The following is a 20,551-nucleotide window of genomic DNA, read 5'->3' as shown; positions in this document are numbered from 1 at the left end:
CGTAGGAAATGAGGGTGAGAGCTATAATGAGTGAATGGTGCCACCATGTACCGTAGGGAATCTGGGGTGAGAGCATTCACGTTTTCTATCACTTGAGTTTATTGTCATTTGGTAACATTCTCTTGGACGTTTTTATCAGTCAGTTGGATAATAATATCTGAACAAAATGGAAAGATCCAGGCAAGATAAAAATTCCATAGTTCTGAGTTTTGTATGTGATAGTTAAGGTCTTGGAAGTGTACAAGATCACCCACAGAGAGGAGCGGACAAGCAATGAGGCCTGAGGAGTTAAGTGATCTGGCAGTTACATGCAGGAAGAGCAAGGGGAAACCACCGGGATAACACAGAATGGTGACTGGGATCTAAGGAATGAAATGGGCAAAAACATTCCATGCAACAGCAAAGTAAGTTAAAGCAAACACTAATCATCCAATCTGGTTGCATTTCACAGCTGGAAGGTTGCAGGTGTCTTTTGATAGGTTTGGTGACAGGCTAGTGGGAAGTTGGGGGGAGCTGCTGTGGATTCGTCACTTGGCATTTTTTTCCATTTGAAGAAAACTAGGTGATACAGTTTGGGGAGGTTTTGAGACTTGGAAGAAAAAGAAACGAGGACACAGATTCTGTTTTTAGATGGGATATGGGGGCTGAGATTTTCAAAGTGTTTAAGCCTGATCGCCTCTCCTTTCTCTGGGAAGAGAGGATCATTTATGAAGTGTAAAGTGGGGGGAAGTCAGTTTGGGGGCTTAAGATCAACAAACAATGGGATAGGAGTTGATAAGATAAACTGGAGAAACCCTAATTAATTTCAAAAACAGTCTAAAAACCATCCTTTTGTTATATAAAATCTGCATGCTTAGACTCTTTCCATCCCATTCCCAGGAGATTAGATATGGGCTGGAGTTGTGATGGGATTGAGCCCTACATCAGGCTCCCCAGATGGGCTGTGGGAAGCCTGCTTCTTCCTCCCTCACTCCTGTTGGTTGTGTTCCCTCTGTGTGTGTGTGTGTGTGTGTGTGTGTGTGTGTCAAATAAATAAATAAAATCTTAAAGAGAGAGAGAGAGAAAGATTAGGTATAGGAACAGTGAAGATAGATTATAGAACTGATCCAAGCCTCTGGATTTTTAAGTCGTGTAAAATATCATCAAGGTGTTGGTGGGAGCTCTTTTAAGTAATTAGTCAGTAGGTTCATGAGTCTTAGAAAGGAAAAAAAAAGTGAATATGGGGCTACAAAATGAGGTAAGACAACCAAGAGATAAAAAGACGGAGAAAGTTGTCATCACACATACAAAAAAACAAGAACAGAGAATTGTCATCACAGAGTGGGATTTTGATGTAGTTACAGGTGATGATTGTATCCAGGCCGAGTCATGGGTGAACATGAATGAAGAGTGGGGATGAGTTTGTTAGCATTGGGAAGGTCAAAGCTAAGAGACTGAGTAAATTGCCCACGTGGACTTTGAACTCACGAAGGATGTTGACAGGTAGATTCCTTATTAAAAATTTTAAAGATTAGAAGTTGGAGATTAAAAACTGTAAACCAGATACTTAAGTGCAAAAAGAATGCTCTGGGAAAGGCACTTAGAAGATGCCAGAAACGTAGAGTTGGATAAAGTGAGGTTCCAAAGTGGGGGGATTATTTTTTAAATGAATATAGGAGAACAGTTATTTTTTTTTTTTAAAGATTTTATTTATTTATTTGACAGGCAGAGATCACAAGTAGGCAGAGAGGCAGGCAGAGAGAGAGGAGGAAGCAGGCTCCCCACTGAGCAGAGAGCCCGACGTGGGGCTCGATCCCAGGACCCTGGGATCATGACCTGAGCCTAAAGCAGAGGCTTTAACCCACTGAGCCACCCAGGCGCCCCTAGGAGAACAGTTATTTAAAAGTGCCAATCAAGGCCTGGAGCATGCCCCCTGGTCAGGGATTTATACACAAAAAGCACCTGTGGAGAAAGGTAGTGTCCTCCAAGGCAAGCTGGCGGCTACTCAAGGTTCAGAGGTGGAAGGAGAACTCTGCAGAGTTTGATGATAAAAGGGAATTTGTGATGGAACGGAGATTCCACGGAGCAAAAGGGAATCACTTTTTGGTGGGGGTGTGGTGGGGATTAGCAGTGGAAAACAGGGGTGCTGGGCTGGGGAGGTGGAATAGTGTAGGGAAGGGAATAAAGCAGTAAGGTGATAAGACTCGTAACTGGATGGGTCTTTGTCAAATAGTTTCTGGCATGGTCTAAGGGTCAATTAACATTTTAAAAGTGGACAGGCATTAAAAACCGTCTGCATACAAAACAATTAGAGCTGCTACAGATTTAGTGTTCTGGAACCTCATGCTTTAAGACAGCATTTTTGTAGTTGGTGCAGAGAACGCCTCCTGTCACGAGTGACAGACAATTGAGTAGCTTAAGTAACTGAGTAATGAAGATGCTTATAAAATATTAACATAAAGAAAAACCTTTTAAAAGTCTCGAGATGACATCCTGCTCTCAGCCATTATTCAACCCTTTGTTTGTTCAGTGCTCAAGAAGTTTTACGTCTGTGACATGCATAGGGGTTCCCTGGGCACAGACCCTCATTGGATTCACAGTGATGGTTGCCTATCATTTGAAATGGTGACATGTCCTTTGAGGCCAAGGAAGGAAAATGACTTGTAATGACTCTGTGACGTGATTGTTAACTCCAGACTGTTGCGATTTTTTAGAAGATTTTATTTATTTATTTGACAGAGAGAGAGAGATCACAAGTAGGCAGAGAAGCAGGCAGAGAGAGAGGAGGAAGCAAGCTCCCTACCGAGCAGAGAGCCTGATACGGGCCTCGATCCCAGGACCCTGAGACCATGACCTGAGTTGAAGGCAGAGGCTTAACCCACTGAGCCACCCAGGCGCCCTGCGATTTTTTTAACTGCTGTGTCCTGTGCAGTATTTCTTTCGCTTTCCAGGTCTTTAGTACCCAGTCTTCTCTTTTTTGGTTTTGCTCCCCCAAAAATCAGTGTCCTACCCAAGCCTAATCATGTTCCCATGATCAGTTCCTTATCCTGAATCAGAACATCTAACCCTCCAGTTTTGTTTGGGGTATTGAGAAGGAAATTATCTGATTAAGACAATTTATAGCAAGGTACAAGTGAATTTTTTTTTTTTAAAGATGTATGTATTTATTTATTTATTTAACAGAGAGATAGAGATCACAAGTAGGCAGAGAGGCAGGCAGAGAGAGAGGAAAGCGGGCTCCCTGCCAAGCAGAGAGCCCGATGCGGCACTCGATCCCAGGACCCCGAGATCATGACCTGAGCCGAAGGCAGAGGCTTTAACCCACTGAGTCACCCAGGCGCCCTGGTACAAGAGATTTTTAATCTTAGCTTTTTTTTTTTTTTTTTAAGGATCTTTTAACTTTAAAATGAGAGCTTTTAGAAATTGTCTGTGGTAGATGATATTGGACATTGACCTCTCTTGTCTCTCCCTTCTTCTTCCTAACTGCCACTCACCAAAGTAATAGAAGCTACTTGGCTCTCCTTTTCTAAAAGCTTACCTTGCTCCAGATCATGACACCGACTGAGAACATGTACGGCTCTGGTGTAACTTTAAAGGACAGGCAGTCTCTCCAATATCTCCCTCATCAGCTTATAGCTGCAAATCCCTCCCCTATTATTTGGCTTACTTGAAGTTATTGCTATTAGAATAATCTATTGTAAGTGGGCAGTGGAAGTCAGACTACTGTTTCTGGAAGGTTTTTGTTGAGGAGAAGAATTCTATTTATCTGAGGGACTTGATCAGCTTTGTCCGGAATCTGTGTTGTATTCAAAATTATGGTTATCACTTTGGCTTTGAATGTTGTGTGTGGAGGAACAGGGGAACTACTGTGATTTCAGCCCCTTTTGTGAGCCAGGTCTTGACTGAGTGCTTTCCATCCATTCTCATTTGAGTCTTACAACACTAAGGGGACTAAAATAGCCTCCTTGAGAGGACACCCCGACTTGGAGTGGTGAAGTGGCTCAAGTTCCCATAGCTAGGAAGCATGGGACTGGAGATTTGAATGCAAGTTGATTTAACTCCCCTACTCCACTGTTCTCTGTGAAGTCCATGTGCTTTCTGGAGGAGCAAGCATTGCATGGCATGATTAGCCCCAGGAGGGATCAAATGAAGGTCATTAGGTCCCAGAAGGAAGGCTAGAGAAAGCGAAGTGAAGCACTGAGGGGAGGGTGGTTTTTAAAGAAGGAATTAGCTCGGTTCAAGATTGGGACCACCATTTAAATATTTAGATGTTCCTGTAGACTGAGAATTTGATGACATGATTTTTTGCGCTTTCCTGACAGTTTCTGTGAGCCCTGTGCTTTGAAGATCTGAGCTCACAGCTGAAGCTTGGGCCCGAGACACCAGTGTTTATAGGTACCAGTGCTATGTCATCTGCCTTGGATCTGGATCAAGTTGTTTTTACTCTGAAATAACTAGAGTTAGGAATAAAGAACCTGATTTATAGAACATAGCAGGTCAAGGATTGGAAATTTCAGGTCCCACAGATATTTTTTGGAAGCAGCTTTTGCCGAGCATAGCACTTAGAGGTAGAGCGTAATGATTCCGGACAGGTTCTTCATGGTAGCATGACCTGAAGAATCTCTCCACCTTTGAGCTTCTAGTTTGATCAAGTTGTGTTTTCCATCTCCATTAGTTCAGTGGCAGGAATGTCCTTGGTCAGGATACACGCAGTGTCTTGGGGAAGACTAACAGGTCTTTTTTGGGGAAGTGGGTTTGTCAGCAAATCAACTGGATAATATTTTTTACATGGTCTTTCATTCCCTTGATTTTCAGCCCAAGTTGCCTAATAAATATGGATGTTCTGTCCGGGGGATTTTCACCCTCATTATGGAACTGATGTCGCATCACTGCTATCATCGGTTTACAACCTTTCCTGTTATCTCTGGGAGGGCTATCAGGATGGAACGCTTTTAAGTTCCATTATGAAAAGCTGTCATGTTAGCTGCTTGGCTAGCCTGTGGAACTGACCAACCCTTTGTCAGAGTGCTTTCAGGGACCTCTAATATGTGACGTGATTGAAAAACAGGCCCCTAGTAATTTTGTGGCCAGGGGGATTGGTTAGAGGATTTTCGTCTTGCCAGCATTCCCGTTAAACAGTATGAGCTCTTACAGGAACCTTCACTGTCATTTGAACCTGGCTGTGACTGCCACATGTTAGGATGCCCATTACCATTTGGGAATGCTGTTATCCTCATTGAGCAGACAGGTGATGAAATGATCTAAAAAGTGAGCATTAGAAGAACGGCCCTTGGACATTGGGAGATGGAGAGAAGAGGGTGGGGGGAAATCGGGGGGAGACAAACTATGAGAGACTGTGGACTCTGAGAAACAAACTGAGGGTTTTGGAGAGGGGGGAATGGGTGAGCCTGGTGGTGGGTATTGAGGAGGGCATGTATTGCATGGAGCACTGGGTGTGGTGCATAAACAATGAATCTTGGAACATCAAAAAAATAAAATTAAAAAAAAAAAAAAGGAAGATCCACCCTCGGCTACAGATATTCTGCTTATGTTATAAATGTTAGCAAAAGAACATCTTCTTTCATGCCCAATGTAGTTTTAACAGCTGCTTTTCTGTATACGTGATAATCAAACGGGCAAGGCATTGCCTGTCTACATCCCTTCTTTGTGAGGATGTTAGTTCATTTATGAGAAACCCTGTTATGTCCTTTTTCCTCCACAAGGGGGCTAGATCAGGGTCTAAATTACTCAAATTACATTTGAAACATCTGTTCCTTCTTTCCATACCTCTATGCAAAGACAAATTAAAGAATGTTAAGAACATGTCAAGAGATGGATGGAGCTTCTGTTCTTAGAAAATGTCTTTGATAAGTTTTACCTCATTTGTAGGCCCAAAGAAACAGTGCAACTTTTTATGCTGTTATCCCAAAACCTTGGATCTCCTTAACAGCATCTTTAAAATTTGTTTCCTATATTCTTATGGTATCAGCCTTTAAAAGATATTAGTCTTTTTCTCCTCTTACCTTTTCCATTTTTCTTCCTAAGGATAATTTAACAGTCAATGTTTAATTATAATTTAGGTAACTCTATTAGGGTATGGAACTAATAGGATTTCTCTCATATATATGAGAGTGCAAAAGAAAGATTGGTCAATTTTAAGAAATTGGCTTACCCGATCATGGAGATGTGCCAGTCAGAAATACGTACATCAGACCAGCAGGTTGGAACCTTAGGTAGGAGTTGATGTTACAGGCTTGAGGAGAATTGCGTCTTCGGGAAATGGGAGTCTTTCGTCTTAAGGCCTTCCACTGATTGATGAGGCCCACACTTTATGGAGAGTAATCCACTTTACCCAAAGCCTACTGATTTAAATGTTAATCACATCTAAAAAAATATCTTTACAGCAACATCTAGACTGGCGTTTGATTAAATAACTGGGCATTGTAGCCTAGCATGGTTGACACATAAAAGTACCCATCAAATCCTATTAATAGTTATGGTGAACAGCTTTAAAGTTTTAGGGGGAAAATGGACAGATCGTGCCCTGATGTAATACACAAAGCACATGTATAAGGAAGCTACTACTAAAATAAGGAAAAGGTGTGGTCATGAACTGTCTGGCCCTAATTGAAACTCAAAGTTTTGTTTTGTTTTTCTTAATTTATTTTTTATTTTCAGTATAACAGTATTCATTATTTTTGCAACACACCCAGTGCTCCATGCAATCCGTGCCCTCTATAATACCCACCACCTGGTAACCCGACCTCCCACCCCCCGCCCCTTCAAAACCCTCAGATTGTTTTTCAGAGTCCATCGTCTCTCATGGTTCACCTCCCCAAAACTCAAAGTTTTAACTGGCATTCCATTAGCCAAATCCAGCATGCAGAATGTTTGGCTCGTGTAGTGATTTTAAAAATGGATGCATTCTCAATATTTTAAAAATTGGGAAAACTCATGGCAGTAAGATCTAGAGTTTTGAGTTTTCTCAGCTCTGGCAAGCAGAGTTGCCTGCCTATGATATATCGAAGGCAATGTCACCAGAACTGGCAAGGTTGTATGGGGGACCCCAGCTTAGCCTTGATTGGGATTTAGATAAGGAACGTGAAAGAGGGCATTTTGGTTGACCTTAAATGAAAGAAGCAGAGTCCTGGAGGTAGGGTTGTCTGTGAGGAAACTTGTGTAATGGAAGAACCTGTCTGTGATTGTCAGGTGTAGGAGAAAATAAGTTTGACTTGTCAGAGAAAATAAGTTTGACTTGTCAGACTTTTTTTTTCTAAACATGAAAAAACACATTTTATTGCACTTAAGTTATAAGAAAATAAAATTTCTAAGTGAATCAAACCATAGACACAATCCCTTTAAAGGTTGTTTTCCTCCATCATGTCAGGTTGTTACATAACTAAAATTAACCAACTTGAATCTGATTGTTTTAAATCAGACTATAAATAAAACAAAAAAAGAATAAACAGGAGGAGGAAAAAAAGATCACCTAGGATACAGTGTTAAACCACTTTCACAGTTCAGCTTGAGTTGTGGCTCTTGGAGAATGAGGCAAACCATTTGACTTTTTCATTCATTTCATTCATTTCATGTGACGCCTTTACTACAAAAACTGTATAGTTTCTGCTTTGTCAGTTTCTCAGAGCAATAAAACTGTAACAGTTGTTTTCTCAAATACTGTAAAACACTAAGACTGACCAGAGCTAAGGTATTAAGGCAACAGTAGTTCCTTTAAGAGTTAAACCTAAAATCTCTGTGCCTTAAAACAACTGAAATTTCTTTTTTGTTTATGTAAAGTCCAAAATAGGTGTCCCTAATAAGTGAGTCTTTCAAGCAATGACTTAGGGGTCTAGGGTCATGCCATCTCCAGCACATGTCTTCTGTAGTGATCACAAAAGAAGAGAGCATGGATGAGTGTGTAGGGCAAGTTTTCACAGACCAGATGTGGAAGCAGTGCACATAATTTCAGCCCACATTTCAATGGCCACATCCTACTGCAAGAGAAGGCTGGGCAGTGTATTCCGGCTGTGCGCCAGGGCGGAAGTGGTTACAGGCTGAGGGAGCTGCTAGCCAGTCTCTAGCACAAGAGATGGAGACCTTGGCATTAAGCCGGCAGGAGCTGCTGTAGGATATTAATAAATTCAGCATACATGTACTGAGTAAATGCTGTGTTATGTGCTGAGTAGACTTGGGAGCAAATGAACAATACGGTGAAAGCATCATTTTGAGAAACCAGTGTATTGGTCGAGTGTAAAACAGGGAAGGCAAATGCCTAGTCAGGGTGGATGGTGGTGGTCGTGGTTCTCGAGCTGGGAGCCGGTGAGGCTGTCTATGCATAGAGCAGTATCAGTGTTATCAGTAACAATCACAGTTGGTATGTATCCTGTAGTATTATGAGCAGCTTTACATAGGCATCACTCAAACTTATGATGCAAATACGACCATTCTTTCCCTTCAATGCGGGAAAGCAAGACTTTAAAACGATTAAATCATTTGCCTGTATTCACATAAATCTCGGCAGGACCTGAGGATTTGAACTGAAGAAGTCAGTGTTATTTTATAGCTCCTGTAGAATTAATAAAATGAAAATCTAAAAGAAACATAATGAGTTTAAGTGAACAGTAATGAAGAATTCTGTTACTGATTTGAGAGGGTCACTGCAATTTACCAAAACACTTGAGTAAGCTGAAAATGAAGAAGTGAAATTAGAGAAACAACCCGTTAAGAAGTATCACTAGTCGTGGGTGTACTTGATTGGCTTTAGATTGATTTCTAACGAGCGTTCTTGGTAAATGCTAGGGCGCTTATAAATATGACATCTTTGTTAACTGTAAGCACTGAGAAACAAATTGTTATTATCTTTAATTCCTTATTCTGATAAATATGCCAGAACACCCATCTCTCTGTCTGATATCTTTGTCATGCTCATAACAGGTATAATAATATTTAATCTGATAATATTTATCTGATATAATATAGAATAGTATTTATTTGATAGTTCCAGAAATATTAACAAACACCAGAAAACTTTGCATTGTTGATGTGAAGTTCTGTTCTTGGCAGTTGACTGTTGGGATGGCCCAGATGGAGAGCCAGTGGTCCACCACGGTTATACTCTGACTTCAAAAATTCTCTTCAGAGACGTTGTGGAGACCATCAACAAGCACGCCTTTGTGAAGAATGAGTAAGTACAACTCTTGGACGCTAAGCTAGCACACAGAGCACTGGCTGATGTACCACAGCTACAAAACCACACCCTTCCTTGGAGTCTTCGTCTCCCTTTCTATGATCCTCATTCTCTCCTTCCTTCCCAACAAAGAATTGTGAGCTCCATTGTGTGTACTTTCTCATGCTCCATTTCTCACCCTATTCTGTCTCAGGACATTGCCTCCTTGGAGCCTGTTCTTGCGAAGACTGACTTCAGCATTTCTACAGTGTTCATAAAGTTTGGAAACATAGGTTACTATACGTGATAAATAGGTTATTGATATTATATTACAATATAGTAAAATAAAACCTAGGTTTTTAGCCTTGCTGGGTGTCCTGTATATACTGTGACTTGTCACTTGACTCTTTCTTGGCATTGGATAATAGTGACTCTTTTCTCCTTAAGACTTGCTTTTTGGGGGGCTTCTATTATAACATTACCCTCTAGCCCATCATTGTTTCTCACTCTTTTTTTTTTTTTTGGGGGGTTAAGGTCTTCTATTCCATTTCCTCATTCCTCTGTCATTCTTTCTTTCTCTCTTCCTTCCCTTCCTTTTTTCCCTCCCTCCTTCCTTCCTTCCTTCCTTCCTTTTTTTATTTCCTTCCTTTCTCTTAAGATTTTATTTATTTATTTGACAGAGAGAGAGCAAGAGCGAGCTCACAAGCAGGGGGAGTGCAGAGGGAGAGGGAGAAGCAGGCTCTCTGCTGAGCAGGGAGCCTGATGTAGCACTTGATCCCAGGACCCTGGGATCATGACCTGAGCTGAAGGTAGGTACTTAACCGACGGAGCCACCCAGACACTCCAGTAGTCACTATTTCTTAAATTAGTGCCATTGTTCTACTTTTGGGCTGTTTAATTATATGTCCAGAACTTTCCCCTCAGTTTTAGAACTATGTAGAAAAATTCCTTTTTCAAAAATTTTTTCTTAAGATTTTATTTATGTATTTGAGAGAGAGAGACAGAGATAGAGAGAGCACACTGGGGAGGAGAGGGAGAAGCAGGCTCCCCACTGAGCAGGGAGCCAGACATGGGACTGGATCCCAGGACCCTGGAATCATGACCTGAGCTGAAGGCAGATGCTTAACCAACTGAGCCATCCAGGCGCCCCTAGAAAAATTCTTAGTAAAAATTCACCTACGTATCCCATCGGTACCTCAAAATCAGCACATGTCATTACTTATTCAGGTATTTTATGGTGCCTACTCTAAGCCAGGGACACTGCAGTAAGCTCAGAGAGCCACAGCACTGAACAAAAGAGAAGACTTCTACCATCACGGAGCTTATGTCCCAACCCGAACTCAGCACTTCGTTCTGCCAAACGTCCTCTGGCTCTATTTCCCTTTAGTAAGAGGTAACACTGTCTACCAGTGTCTTTAGCCAAAAACTGAGTCATTCTAGATTCAGCCAATTCTTGTCAGTTCTACTTCCTAAATTATCTTTTGACTCCATTGCCTTCTCTCCGTTTTCATTTCCCTTTGGGTCATTCTCCACTCCAGTGTGATATTTTCCTTTCCGAAAACACAAGTATGCTGCCGTATGTCTGAAAGTCCTTCAGAAGCTCCCTGTGCTATGCAGTCACGTCTTCCAGGTCCTTCAGGACGTGGCCTCTTCTCTTTCTTCCAGGGTCTTCCATCATTGCTCTGCAGGGATTCTGCCTTTGTCTTCCCTTGGATTCCCGAGTGACCCCAGTTCTTTCCCAACTCCCTACCTCGATGTGCCTTTCTCTGCCCCGCACATTCTTCCATTCTTCCACCTGCCTAATCCTTATCCATCCTTCAAGAGGGATACTTGAAGGATGTTCAGTATCCTGAACATGTGTTCAGGTACTGTCCCTCTGTCAGACTTACTGAGATACCAGCTGATTTAAATGCTCCTTTCTCTGTTCTTAGCACCCTGAGCAGATTTCTGTTATATCTATATAGCACTCAATTGTAACTGTTAGCTTCCTGCCTTCTTTTGAGTCTTTAAGACCATGAGCTCATTGGAAATATGGGGCTATGTCTTATTCATTCTTTCTGGCCTAGCAGGTGCCTGCAATATACCAGACAGCTAATAAATGATTTTTTTTTTTGGAATTAAACAAAATTAAAATTCTGTAAAATTTAATTTTTTAAAAGTTAGTAGCCTTTGAAACTTTTAATATTTGGTCTTCTTATTTATTAACCATGAGGCTAAAATGCTGTTGCAATGAGAGATGCATGCTGCCTGGCAGCTTTGGTTATTGGTATCAACTGACAGGTCTTTTCTACCCTCATTTTTGCTAGTTTCAGCAAAGTTGATGGAGTGGTTTTGCCATTGTTTTCTAAAATGTGAAGTTGGGTGTTTGACGGGGCTTACTTCAAGTTTGGGGCTATTTAGGAGAAAAGCACTTGAAAAGTTGATAATGCTTGTTTAGCACATTTTAAAAGTTCAGTCTTTCTTTTCTTTCTTAGGCCTTCTTTATACCCAGGTATCTCAGCCTTGGCACCACTGACATTTTGAATCAGATAATTCTTTGTTGTGGGAAACTGTCTTGTGCACTGTAAAATGGTTACAGTGTCCTGAATTCACACTAAATGTCAGTCACATTCTCCCCCTCCCCCCAATATTGTGAGCACCAAAAATGTCTTCAGATGTTGACAGATAGCTATTTTGGGAACAGTGAGTCATGGTCTCCCTTGTCCCCCATTGAGAAGTGCTGCTTTAACGCTGAGTATCATTAGACAATAATCGACTTTTTTATAAACAGATTGGTAATTTAAAAATTCGTTATTAGAACACCTTGATGTGATTGCATAGATAATCTCTTGCTAGTTTGTTGTTGTTTTTCTTTCTAACACTCTGGGATAAAGTCCATGTGGACACAAGAACAAATAGATCAGAATAAGGTAGCCCACTCTGGTTACAAAGGTTCATCTCTTCTATTATCTTTGGCATCAGGTTTTACTAATGAGGAAAGGATGTAATTTCAGTATGTTATAGGCCCTCCTGTGAAGCGTGTGTTGCCATACAAGCCCAGAATTTTTTTTCTCTACATGGATATATTAGCCAATTTAAATATAGCTATATACTCTGGAAAATATATATGGCCTATTACTTCAGAAGATACATGACAGAAAAGAAGTAGAAAAAACCAGCAAGCTAAATTTGAAATAATTTCTTACTCTGAAGAAAAAATGTCAGAAGAAGAGTAAGAGCAGAGATCAGCCCGGGTTCCCTTTCTGCCTTGGCCACCAACTCCGGAGGCTGTCTTTGGCAATCAGTCTACTTGAGTTTCATGTTCTCTGCACAGGAACCTGAGGACTGGGGGAGAGTGAATGCTTGCTTCTTCTGAAAGTAAATACTAGTATATAATTCTATACAAATGATTTTCAATTGTTTGGCATAGGATGCTATAAATCGTGAAATTCCATTATGCTATTTTATCCTCCATAGTGATTTTCAAGCCGGGGGCTGATAATATATTTTTAAATATCTGTACTTAGTGGTCTATTAGATGTCTTTAGACATTTTAAAAAATGGAATCTAAGTTTTTATCCTGAAGTTTATTTTTTTTAATTTGAGTGTAGTTGATGCACAATGTTACATTAGTTTTAGGTGTACAACATAGTGATTTGACAAGTTGACACATATACTGTGCTCCCCACAATATAGCTACCTTTACCATACAATGTTTTTACAATACCATGGACTGTGTGCCCTCTGCTGTACCTTTTATTCCCATGACTTATTCATTCCATAACTGGAAACCCATACCTCCCGCTGCCTTTGCCCAGTTTGCCCAGCCCCTCCTCCCCCTCCCCTTTGGCAACCATTAGTTTATTCTCTGTATTATAGTGCTGATCCTGCTTTTTGTTTGTTTATTCATTTGTTTTCTTCTTAGATTCCACATATGAGTGAAATCATATGACATTTGTCCTTCTCAGTCTTGTTTCATTTAGCTTAATACCCTCTAGATCCATCTGTGTTGTTGCAAATGGCACAACCTACTCCTTTTTTATGGCTGCATAATATTTGTGTGTGTGTGTGTGTGTGTGTGTGTGTGTGTGTGCATGTACACACCACATCTTCCTTACCCATTTGCTAACAATGCAATGGATACTTAACTTGCTTCTGTATCTTGGCATTGTAAAAAATGCTCCAATAAACATAAGGGTTTGTGTCATTTTGAATTAATGTTTTTGGGTTTTTGGGGGGGGTAAAGACCCAGTAGTAGAATTATTGGATCATATGGTATTTCTATTTTTAACTTTTTGAGGAACCTTTGTACTGTTTTCCGTAGTAGCTGCACCAGTTTGCATTCCCACCAATAGCACAGGAAGGTTTCTTTTTCTTCACATCTTCACCAATGCTTGTTTTGTCTTGGGTGTTTGGTTTTACCCATTCTGGCAGGTGTAAGGTGATGTGTCCTGTGGTTTTGATTTGCGTTTCCCTGATAGTGATGTTGAGCATCTTTCTATGTGTCTGTTGACCAACTGTATATCTTTTGGAAAAATGTCTATTCAGGTCCTTTGTCCATTTTTTAGTTGGATTTTTTGGAGGACTCTTGGTGTTGAGTTGTATGGGTTCTTTATATTTTTTATATATTAACCCCTTTTTGGATATATCACTTGCAAATCCCTTCTCCCCTTTAGTATGCCTTTTGTTTTGTTGATGATTTCCTTCTCTGTGGAAAAGCTTTATATTTTATGTAGTCCCAATAGTTTATTTTTGGTTTTATTTCCCTTGCCTCGGGAGACATATCTAGAAAAATGTTGGTACAAGTGATGTCAGAAAAATTACTGCCTGTTCTCTCTTCTAGGATTTTTGTGGTGTGAGGTCTCACACTTTAGTCTTTAATCCATTTTGAGTTTATTTTTGAGGATGGTGTAAGAAAGAGGTCAAGTTACATTCTTTTGCATTAGCTGTCCAGTTTACCCAACGCCATTAATTGAAGAGATTGTCTTTCCCCATTATATATTTTTGCCTCCTTTAGATTTTTGAATAAATAAGACAAAATTACAATATATGAGTTTTCTTTCTTTAGGCTTATCTCTCTTAAAATTGCCTCTTTTTTTTTTTTAAAGAGACATAATGAATGAAACATTTTTTTAAATGCAAAATATTAAATGAGGTCGTCCCACATGGTTGATATTTTGTTCAGCCACTATACCTAGCAAAACAATTTTGGTCAGCAGAGTTTCTTAAAAAATGCTTTCTGGGGTGCCTGGGTGCTCAGTGGGTTAAAGCCTCTACCTTTGGCTTAGGTCATGATCCCAGGGCCCTGGGATCAAGCCCCACATCGTGCTCTCTGCTCAGCAGGGAGCCTGCTTCCTCTTCTCTCTCTCTTTCTCTCTGCCTGTCTATCTGCCTGCTTGTGATCTGTCAAATAAATAAATAAATAAAATCTTTTTTAAAAAAATGCATCTTTCATGGGACACCTGTGTGGCTCAGTCAGTTAGGTGTCTGCCTTCTGCTCAGGTCATGAGTCCTGGGGTTGAGCCCTGCACTGGTCTCCTTGCTCAATGGGCAGCCTGTGTTTCCCTCTGCCTGCCGCTCCCCTACTTGTTCTCTCTCTCTCTCTCTCTCTCCCAAATAAATAAATAAGATCTTAAAAAAAAATACATCTTCCATCTTTCTCATTTTAATCATCATAGCTCTCCCAAATACTGTCACCAGGATTCTAAGGACATAATGAATACAGAATGATATTCAGACAGCCCTGTGAGTTGCCTCTATGTGATGCCTTTAGAATCTGTTGCTGTCCTCTTAGGTTCCCAGTCATACTGTCCATTGAGAATCACTGCAGTGTCCAGCAGCAGAGGAAGATTGCTCAGTACCTGAAAGGAATATTTGGAGACAAACTGGACCTGTCATCTGTAGACACAGGAGAGACCAAGCAACTCCCAAGCCCTCAAAGTTTGAAAGGCAAAATCCTAGTGAAGGTAATTACCCCAAGGAATGCAGTCAAAGGCATTAATGACCAACGAAGCCCTCCCTCCCTTAAGGACTAAAACCTCATTTATCAAGAGAACAATAGAGTCAATCCATGAAGAGTCATCTAGATTTGTGGATGCATCTTGTTCCGCTTTATTAATAGTTATATCTACAGAAAGAGCTTGTTATTGACTGATCACATCTTCTGGGATTTGTTTTTGTGATGTGAAAAGATCAATACTGTAAGCCAAATGTTTACTATTTTAGCCGGTAGTAATTGACCGTGGTGTATGTGTGGGTGCAGGGGTACAGAGGAAGAGGAGGCTCTTTGTGTCCATATCTGAAAGCATTTCTTTCAGATTCTTCTCTCGCACTTCAAGGTCCGATAACTGTCTGTCAAAAAAAAGAAAAGAAAAGAAGAATGAGCAGACAAACAATAGTCTTTACGGTTGATCAGCCGTGGTTAGGTAAGTGAGAAGAGCTTGCTTTCCGGAGAGCATGGGCACAGACATAATGCCCCACAGGACTCGTGTGTACGCGAAGTAGCAGTAGGTGAATAGAATGACATTTCATGAACAGATTTTTCTGAGGGAAGAAATTTACTACCTGCAATGAATATTATTAATACACAGAATAGCCAGAAAAAAATAGTTATTTGAGATCTCACATGGGTGACTTTGCGATTTTACGTAATTCCAGTTAACTTTGTGTGTTTGGACTAAGTCCATCTTGGGTAGTCATGTTATTTTAAGACTAAAGATCTAAGGAAGAGTGGCAGGATATTAATATTCAAATGGGGTTACATTTTACTTAAAAGAAATGTGTACCAAAAAAACCAAGTATCACAAAGGAGGCAGAAGAAAGTCAAACAGTGTAATTTCCTAGGACTACTTAAGTAACAGGGGCTCTGAGGGAGGGCAGCAAATGGGAAAGATGCAGAGGATTTATCTTTGGAATTGGTCAAAACCTATTTTTCTGTCAGTGAAATGAGAACTAGAGACTGAATCCGGCAAAGAGTTATCGTTGGGCATTTGTATGTGTGAAAGCATTTTGAATAAAGGCTTCAAATACTGTAAGGGATAATAGTAAGGTCAGTTTTCCTGAAGTCTTGCTAAAACAAACTCTTATGTGGTAAACATTGATTGCTGGGCTGAAAAGCTAAATGTTACCTTAATAGCTTCGTGAATGTGTCCGTGTTTCCTGTACTCTTGAGGTTAAATGCAGAGTAAGTCCATTTGGTTGAAATACTTCCCTTTTGGACAGTGGAATCTAAGGTAGCTATTTGGTATGAATTGAGTCCCTTTTATATAACTGGACTTCGCACCATGCGTCATAGAATGTCTTAGGGCTTATGGGCACCAGGGGATCTTGGGCACTCATTGGGAGGAGTGGCCTCGGCACGGATTGCGAGCATTTCAAGACATTTAAGGTTCATTTGCTAGTAGCGACATTCTTCAGACTTTAAGGAGATCTCCCAGATCTATGGACCAATGCATTTCCATTCGAAGCAAAAACAAAGGAACTGATTTTCCTACATTCCTTTGGTCCAAAAGGCACCATTTTAGTGGCTCCTTATAACTTTAGAGGTTGACAAGTTGTTTATTATTAAAATAATAATACACATATTTTCCAACCATATATAGACACACCAATCTCCTGAAAAGCAAATAAAAAGTGGCTTTTGAGCAAAAATAATAGCAAACTTTGTCATTTTCCATAGATTCTTCTTGCTGAAAGAAACTGTAACTATTGGTCCAAGCCTCTTACTTTTTACAGTCGCCAGTCAGAGTCATTACCACATTCCCTGGGTCATGCAGCTTGGAGCTGAGCGGCAGCGATGGTTCTAGTGTCATAATATTTCTGCGTGTCATGGACCGGTTAAACTAATTCTTGGTAATTCCTATGTGCAACAGACTGTAAATCAGAAAGAGACCCCCTAAAAGACACTGGAGCATTTTTTGTTTCTATCAGTTGGATCACAACTACGTTCCTTGAGTCATATCAAGTTCTGCCTTATGTTATTCTGTAATTTCCCTTGGCTGTAACTGTTGATAAGAACCATTAAGAGACACCGTTCTCTTGCATTGCTTTTCTTCCTATCTGCCTGGATAAATTATCTTTTGAGAACCAGAAATGTGCAAGAGTTGGTGAAAAACGTGGCCTTGTGTCTTTTAATTCAGTTTAAATGGATGGAAAATTAGGGCTTCTATGGAGGCTCGGAGCAGGCAGCTTTCTGTCTTTGTTCCCTCACCCACCACAGCCCATACCTGAAGGGACGCTAAAGCCCGGTGTGGCTATCCTGTCAGCTCAATGCTGTGTGCCCAACACGGTTTTGCTTCCCTTTTGTGGTATCAGAACTGTTTCTGTCATTCAAGGATTGTTACTCCTTCCTTACAGATGTTACTTCTCATAGTTGTTAGCTCTGCTCTGCTTTACGTTTAAAAACTATGTTGGTTTTGTTCTCTCGAAAGATGGAACTGCTGTCATTACATTTTAAATGTCTTGCATATAGGTCCATCCTGGCTGTCTGTCACTGTGCCCAAAACAGAGACTGTGAGTAAGTAGTTGGTGGTGAATGAATGCAGGAGGACATTAGCTTGATGTCTGTCTGTTCTTGAACATGTCTTGTTGCCGCTTAGTTGAGGACCTTTCCTCTGGTGCCGCTGTATTCGTACAGCGACTCTACAGTGCCCCCTCACATGGAGAAAAAATAAATTTTATAGAAGCCTGCCATATCAGAAAAGACTTAATATATAGACATAAATACTTTAATTCTGAGCTACTTTGTTATTAATGATACACGGGAGAAAGTGAAAAGGTATCCTGCCCATTTACTTAGAATTAGAGGTGTGTGTATATCCATGTATCTGCATCTGTCTATCTCTAAACATGTTCGTGTGAAAAAGAAAGCATGTAGTTTTCACTTTGCAGATAGCACGTACAAATGAGGAGAGTAATATATATCAGTACAAAGGAAAATTAAATCTCACTCTTTTAATCCTATAAACAACCCTCTATAAGTTGAAGAAAATAAAGAAGAAACACTTAAAAATCCAAACCCCATGAGTTTGGAGTCTTCATGTAGATCTTGCTTTCATTATGTAAACAATGTAATAAGCTTTGAAAGTACGATTGTGTTAAGGACCCAGGGTCAGTAGCTTTGGGTGTCAGGGAAGGTACAGGAAATAGGGACAGAGAGTTCCTGCAAACTTGACTATGCTGGAGATCCTGTGCAGGGAGGGAGGGGGGCAAGGGGAAAATCCAGCATGCTGAAGAAGCCAGTGGTGGTGTGGAGCGCGGGAATACTAAAAGTCACTGGGGTTTGAGTTGAGACAACATCAGCCTGGACTGCAGTCTGGGATGATATTTAGAAATTTATCATTATTTGGCTGCCAGGCATCTGAACGTCTTTCTATCCTCCTCCATCCCTGTGTGTTAAGGAATCCCCTCTTAGTGGCCAAAAATGCTTGACATTAGCGCCCATACGTTCTTGGAACTATGTGTCTGTAGACACATGATCTAGATGCTTCCAGCCAGGTGAACCTGCCCCAGACAGCACATATCTACTCTATCGTCATTTTCAAGCTGGGTGTGTTGCTCCATTTCAGGGCAAGAAGTTGCCTTATCATCTTGGGGATGATGCAGAGGAGGGGGAAGTTTCTGACGAAGACAGCGCAGATGAAATTGAAGATGAATGCAAGTTCAAGCTCCATTATGTGAGTTACAGATGTAATTGCACTTTTCCCCCTCGATGTGTTGGGGTAAAAATTGCTGCCGTGTTGGAATCCTCACACTGTGGTGGCTGTGGTGCAAAAGGGCTATTTTGTGAAAGTTACTTCGTTTTTGGGCATATAGATGCTCAGATGCTCACTGACTCAAGGATTTTTGTGTCTTCGAGTTGGAAGGAATGCTCATGATTCACCTGCCTGACCCTCCCTCTAGGGACAAATCCTCTACTGTTACAACTTTGTCGAAACTCAAATTGCTGTTGGAAATGTCATGGTCTTTGATGAAATAAACTGGCTTTAGCCTTCTCTCTGCTTCCTCATGCTAGCAGCGCCACTATGCTACTTGTCAAGGCAGGCTTGCAGGACCCAGCTGTACATGTCTGCTTCTCTAGGGATGCCCATCCTTCCCCTAAGAAAATGTACTTTGGATCAGAGGATTTCCAAGCTCTTCCAGAAATGGGACTCTTGGCTGAATCTTTAATTTACCTCATTTTAGATAAAGTTGCATAGGACCTGTGTGATACTTCAGAACACTGTCCTAGATCAAGGAGCTGCCTTCCTATAAAAGCATGATTTAGCCAGATAATCTAAAGCAAAGGCAAACCCAGAGGAAATGCCTTCATGGTGGAGGGGGGCGATTTAGGATTTCATGCCCCTCCCCCACCTCTACAACTCATGATCGTCAGGATCACCTGACACCCTGAGAGTAGCACCCCTTCACGTTAGTTTGTTACAGGGTTTGCAATTTCATTCTGTGGAAAAGTGGTATTCCTCTAGAGATCAGGACTTATTCTTCCCTCTTAAAAAAACGTAGAAATTTTGTACAAAATCTCCTAATTTGCATCATTGCCCTGAATTCGTTTATTACATTGCTAAGAACAGTCCATTCTCTTTGAAATAGTAGTAACTAATATCGCTTCCTGTAGTTATCAAAGGGAGCCAGCATGATTACAAAGTGGGCATAGGTAGAATGACAGCCGACCTCTCGGTGGACACTTTTTTCTTGGCTTTGATGTACTTTAGAAGGGATGAAATGGGAAATACTCAGCTTGAATTGAAAAGGAATAGTTACTATCTATATTCATCTGTTGTCTTTTAATAGTTTATATTAGCTCAGTGAAATACCACTAATAAGGCTATGGTTGCAAGAAATTAAATAGATTTACACAAGCGAAATTGTTAAGATATTAAATGGTTTATTTTTTACCCTTCCAGATATTTACTCTTTTTGTTATTCCTATATGCAATTATGGATAATGCAGCTCTGTTTTTTTAATCATTAGTTTGTAAACCAAATTTTTGTCTCTGATCTTCATTATCTTTGCATCTTTTTTTTTTCAAGATGTTATTTATTTATTTGACAGTGAGAAATTGCGCATGCACAAGTAGGGGGAGCAACAGGCAGAGGGAGAGGGAGAAGCAGGCTCCCCACAGAGCAGGGAGCCCAACGCAGGGCTCGACTCCAGGATCCTGGAATCATGACCTGAGCCGAAGGCAGCCGTTTAACCAACTGAGCCACCCAGGCGCCCCTATCTTTGCATCTTATTTCCAAAATCTTTTGATTGCCAGCATCAGAGTAGTCTGTCATTTGAAAGCAGGGAACAGAGAGGCTTGACTAAGTTAGATAGTTAGGGAATGCTGTTTTTAGGGGAATAGAGTAGTGGGAATTTAGGTACTATCACAATGTAGTCATTTATTGCTCTGAGTAAAACCCAAGTTCAAGTTTCTAAAAACACCCAGT

At 40.7% G+C, this 20,551-nt stretch overlaps 1 protein-coding gene across 7 annotated transcripts in view; it reads left to right on the top strand.

Annotated features, from left to right (window-relative positions):
- PLCH1 (phospholipase C eta 1) overlaps nt 1-20,551 on the top strand; it is a 217,284-nt gene that overhangs the window by 160,170 nt on the left and 36,563 nt on the right. For all 7 annotated transcript variants that reach the window (XM_013057739.2, XM_013057741.2, XM_045088543.1 and 4 more), the window contains 3 exons: nt 9,043-9,163; nt 14,919-15,090; nt 18,691-18,798. In XM_013057739.2, the coding sequence (XP_012913193.2) occupies nt 9,043-9,163; nt 14,919-15,090; nt 18,691-18,798 (401 nt within the window). The remainder of the gene's footprint in view (nt 1-9,042; nt 9,164-14,918; nt 15,091-18,690; nt 18,799-20,551) is intronic.

Source organism: Mustela putorius, unplaced genomic scaffold (assembly GCF_011764305.1).
Source record: "Mustela putorius furo isolate JIRA1106 unplaced genomic scaffold, ASM1176430v1.1 tig00003834_pilon_pilon_pilon, whole genome shotgun sequence".
Classification (NCBI taxonomy): Eukaryota; Metazoa; Chordata; class Mammalia; order Carnivora; family Mustelidae; genus Mustela; species Mustela putorius.
The sequence above is the reverse complement of the archived record's forward strand: the minus strand, read 5'-3'. Positions and strand labels throughout refer to the sequence as shown.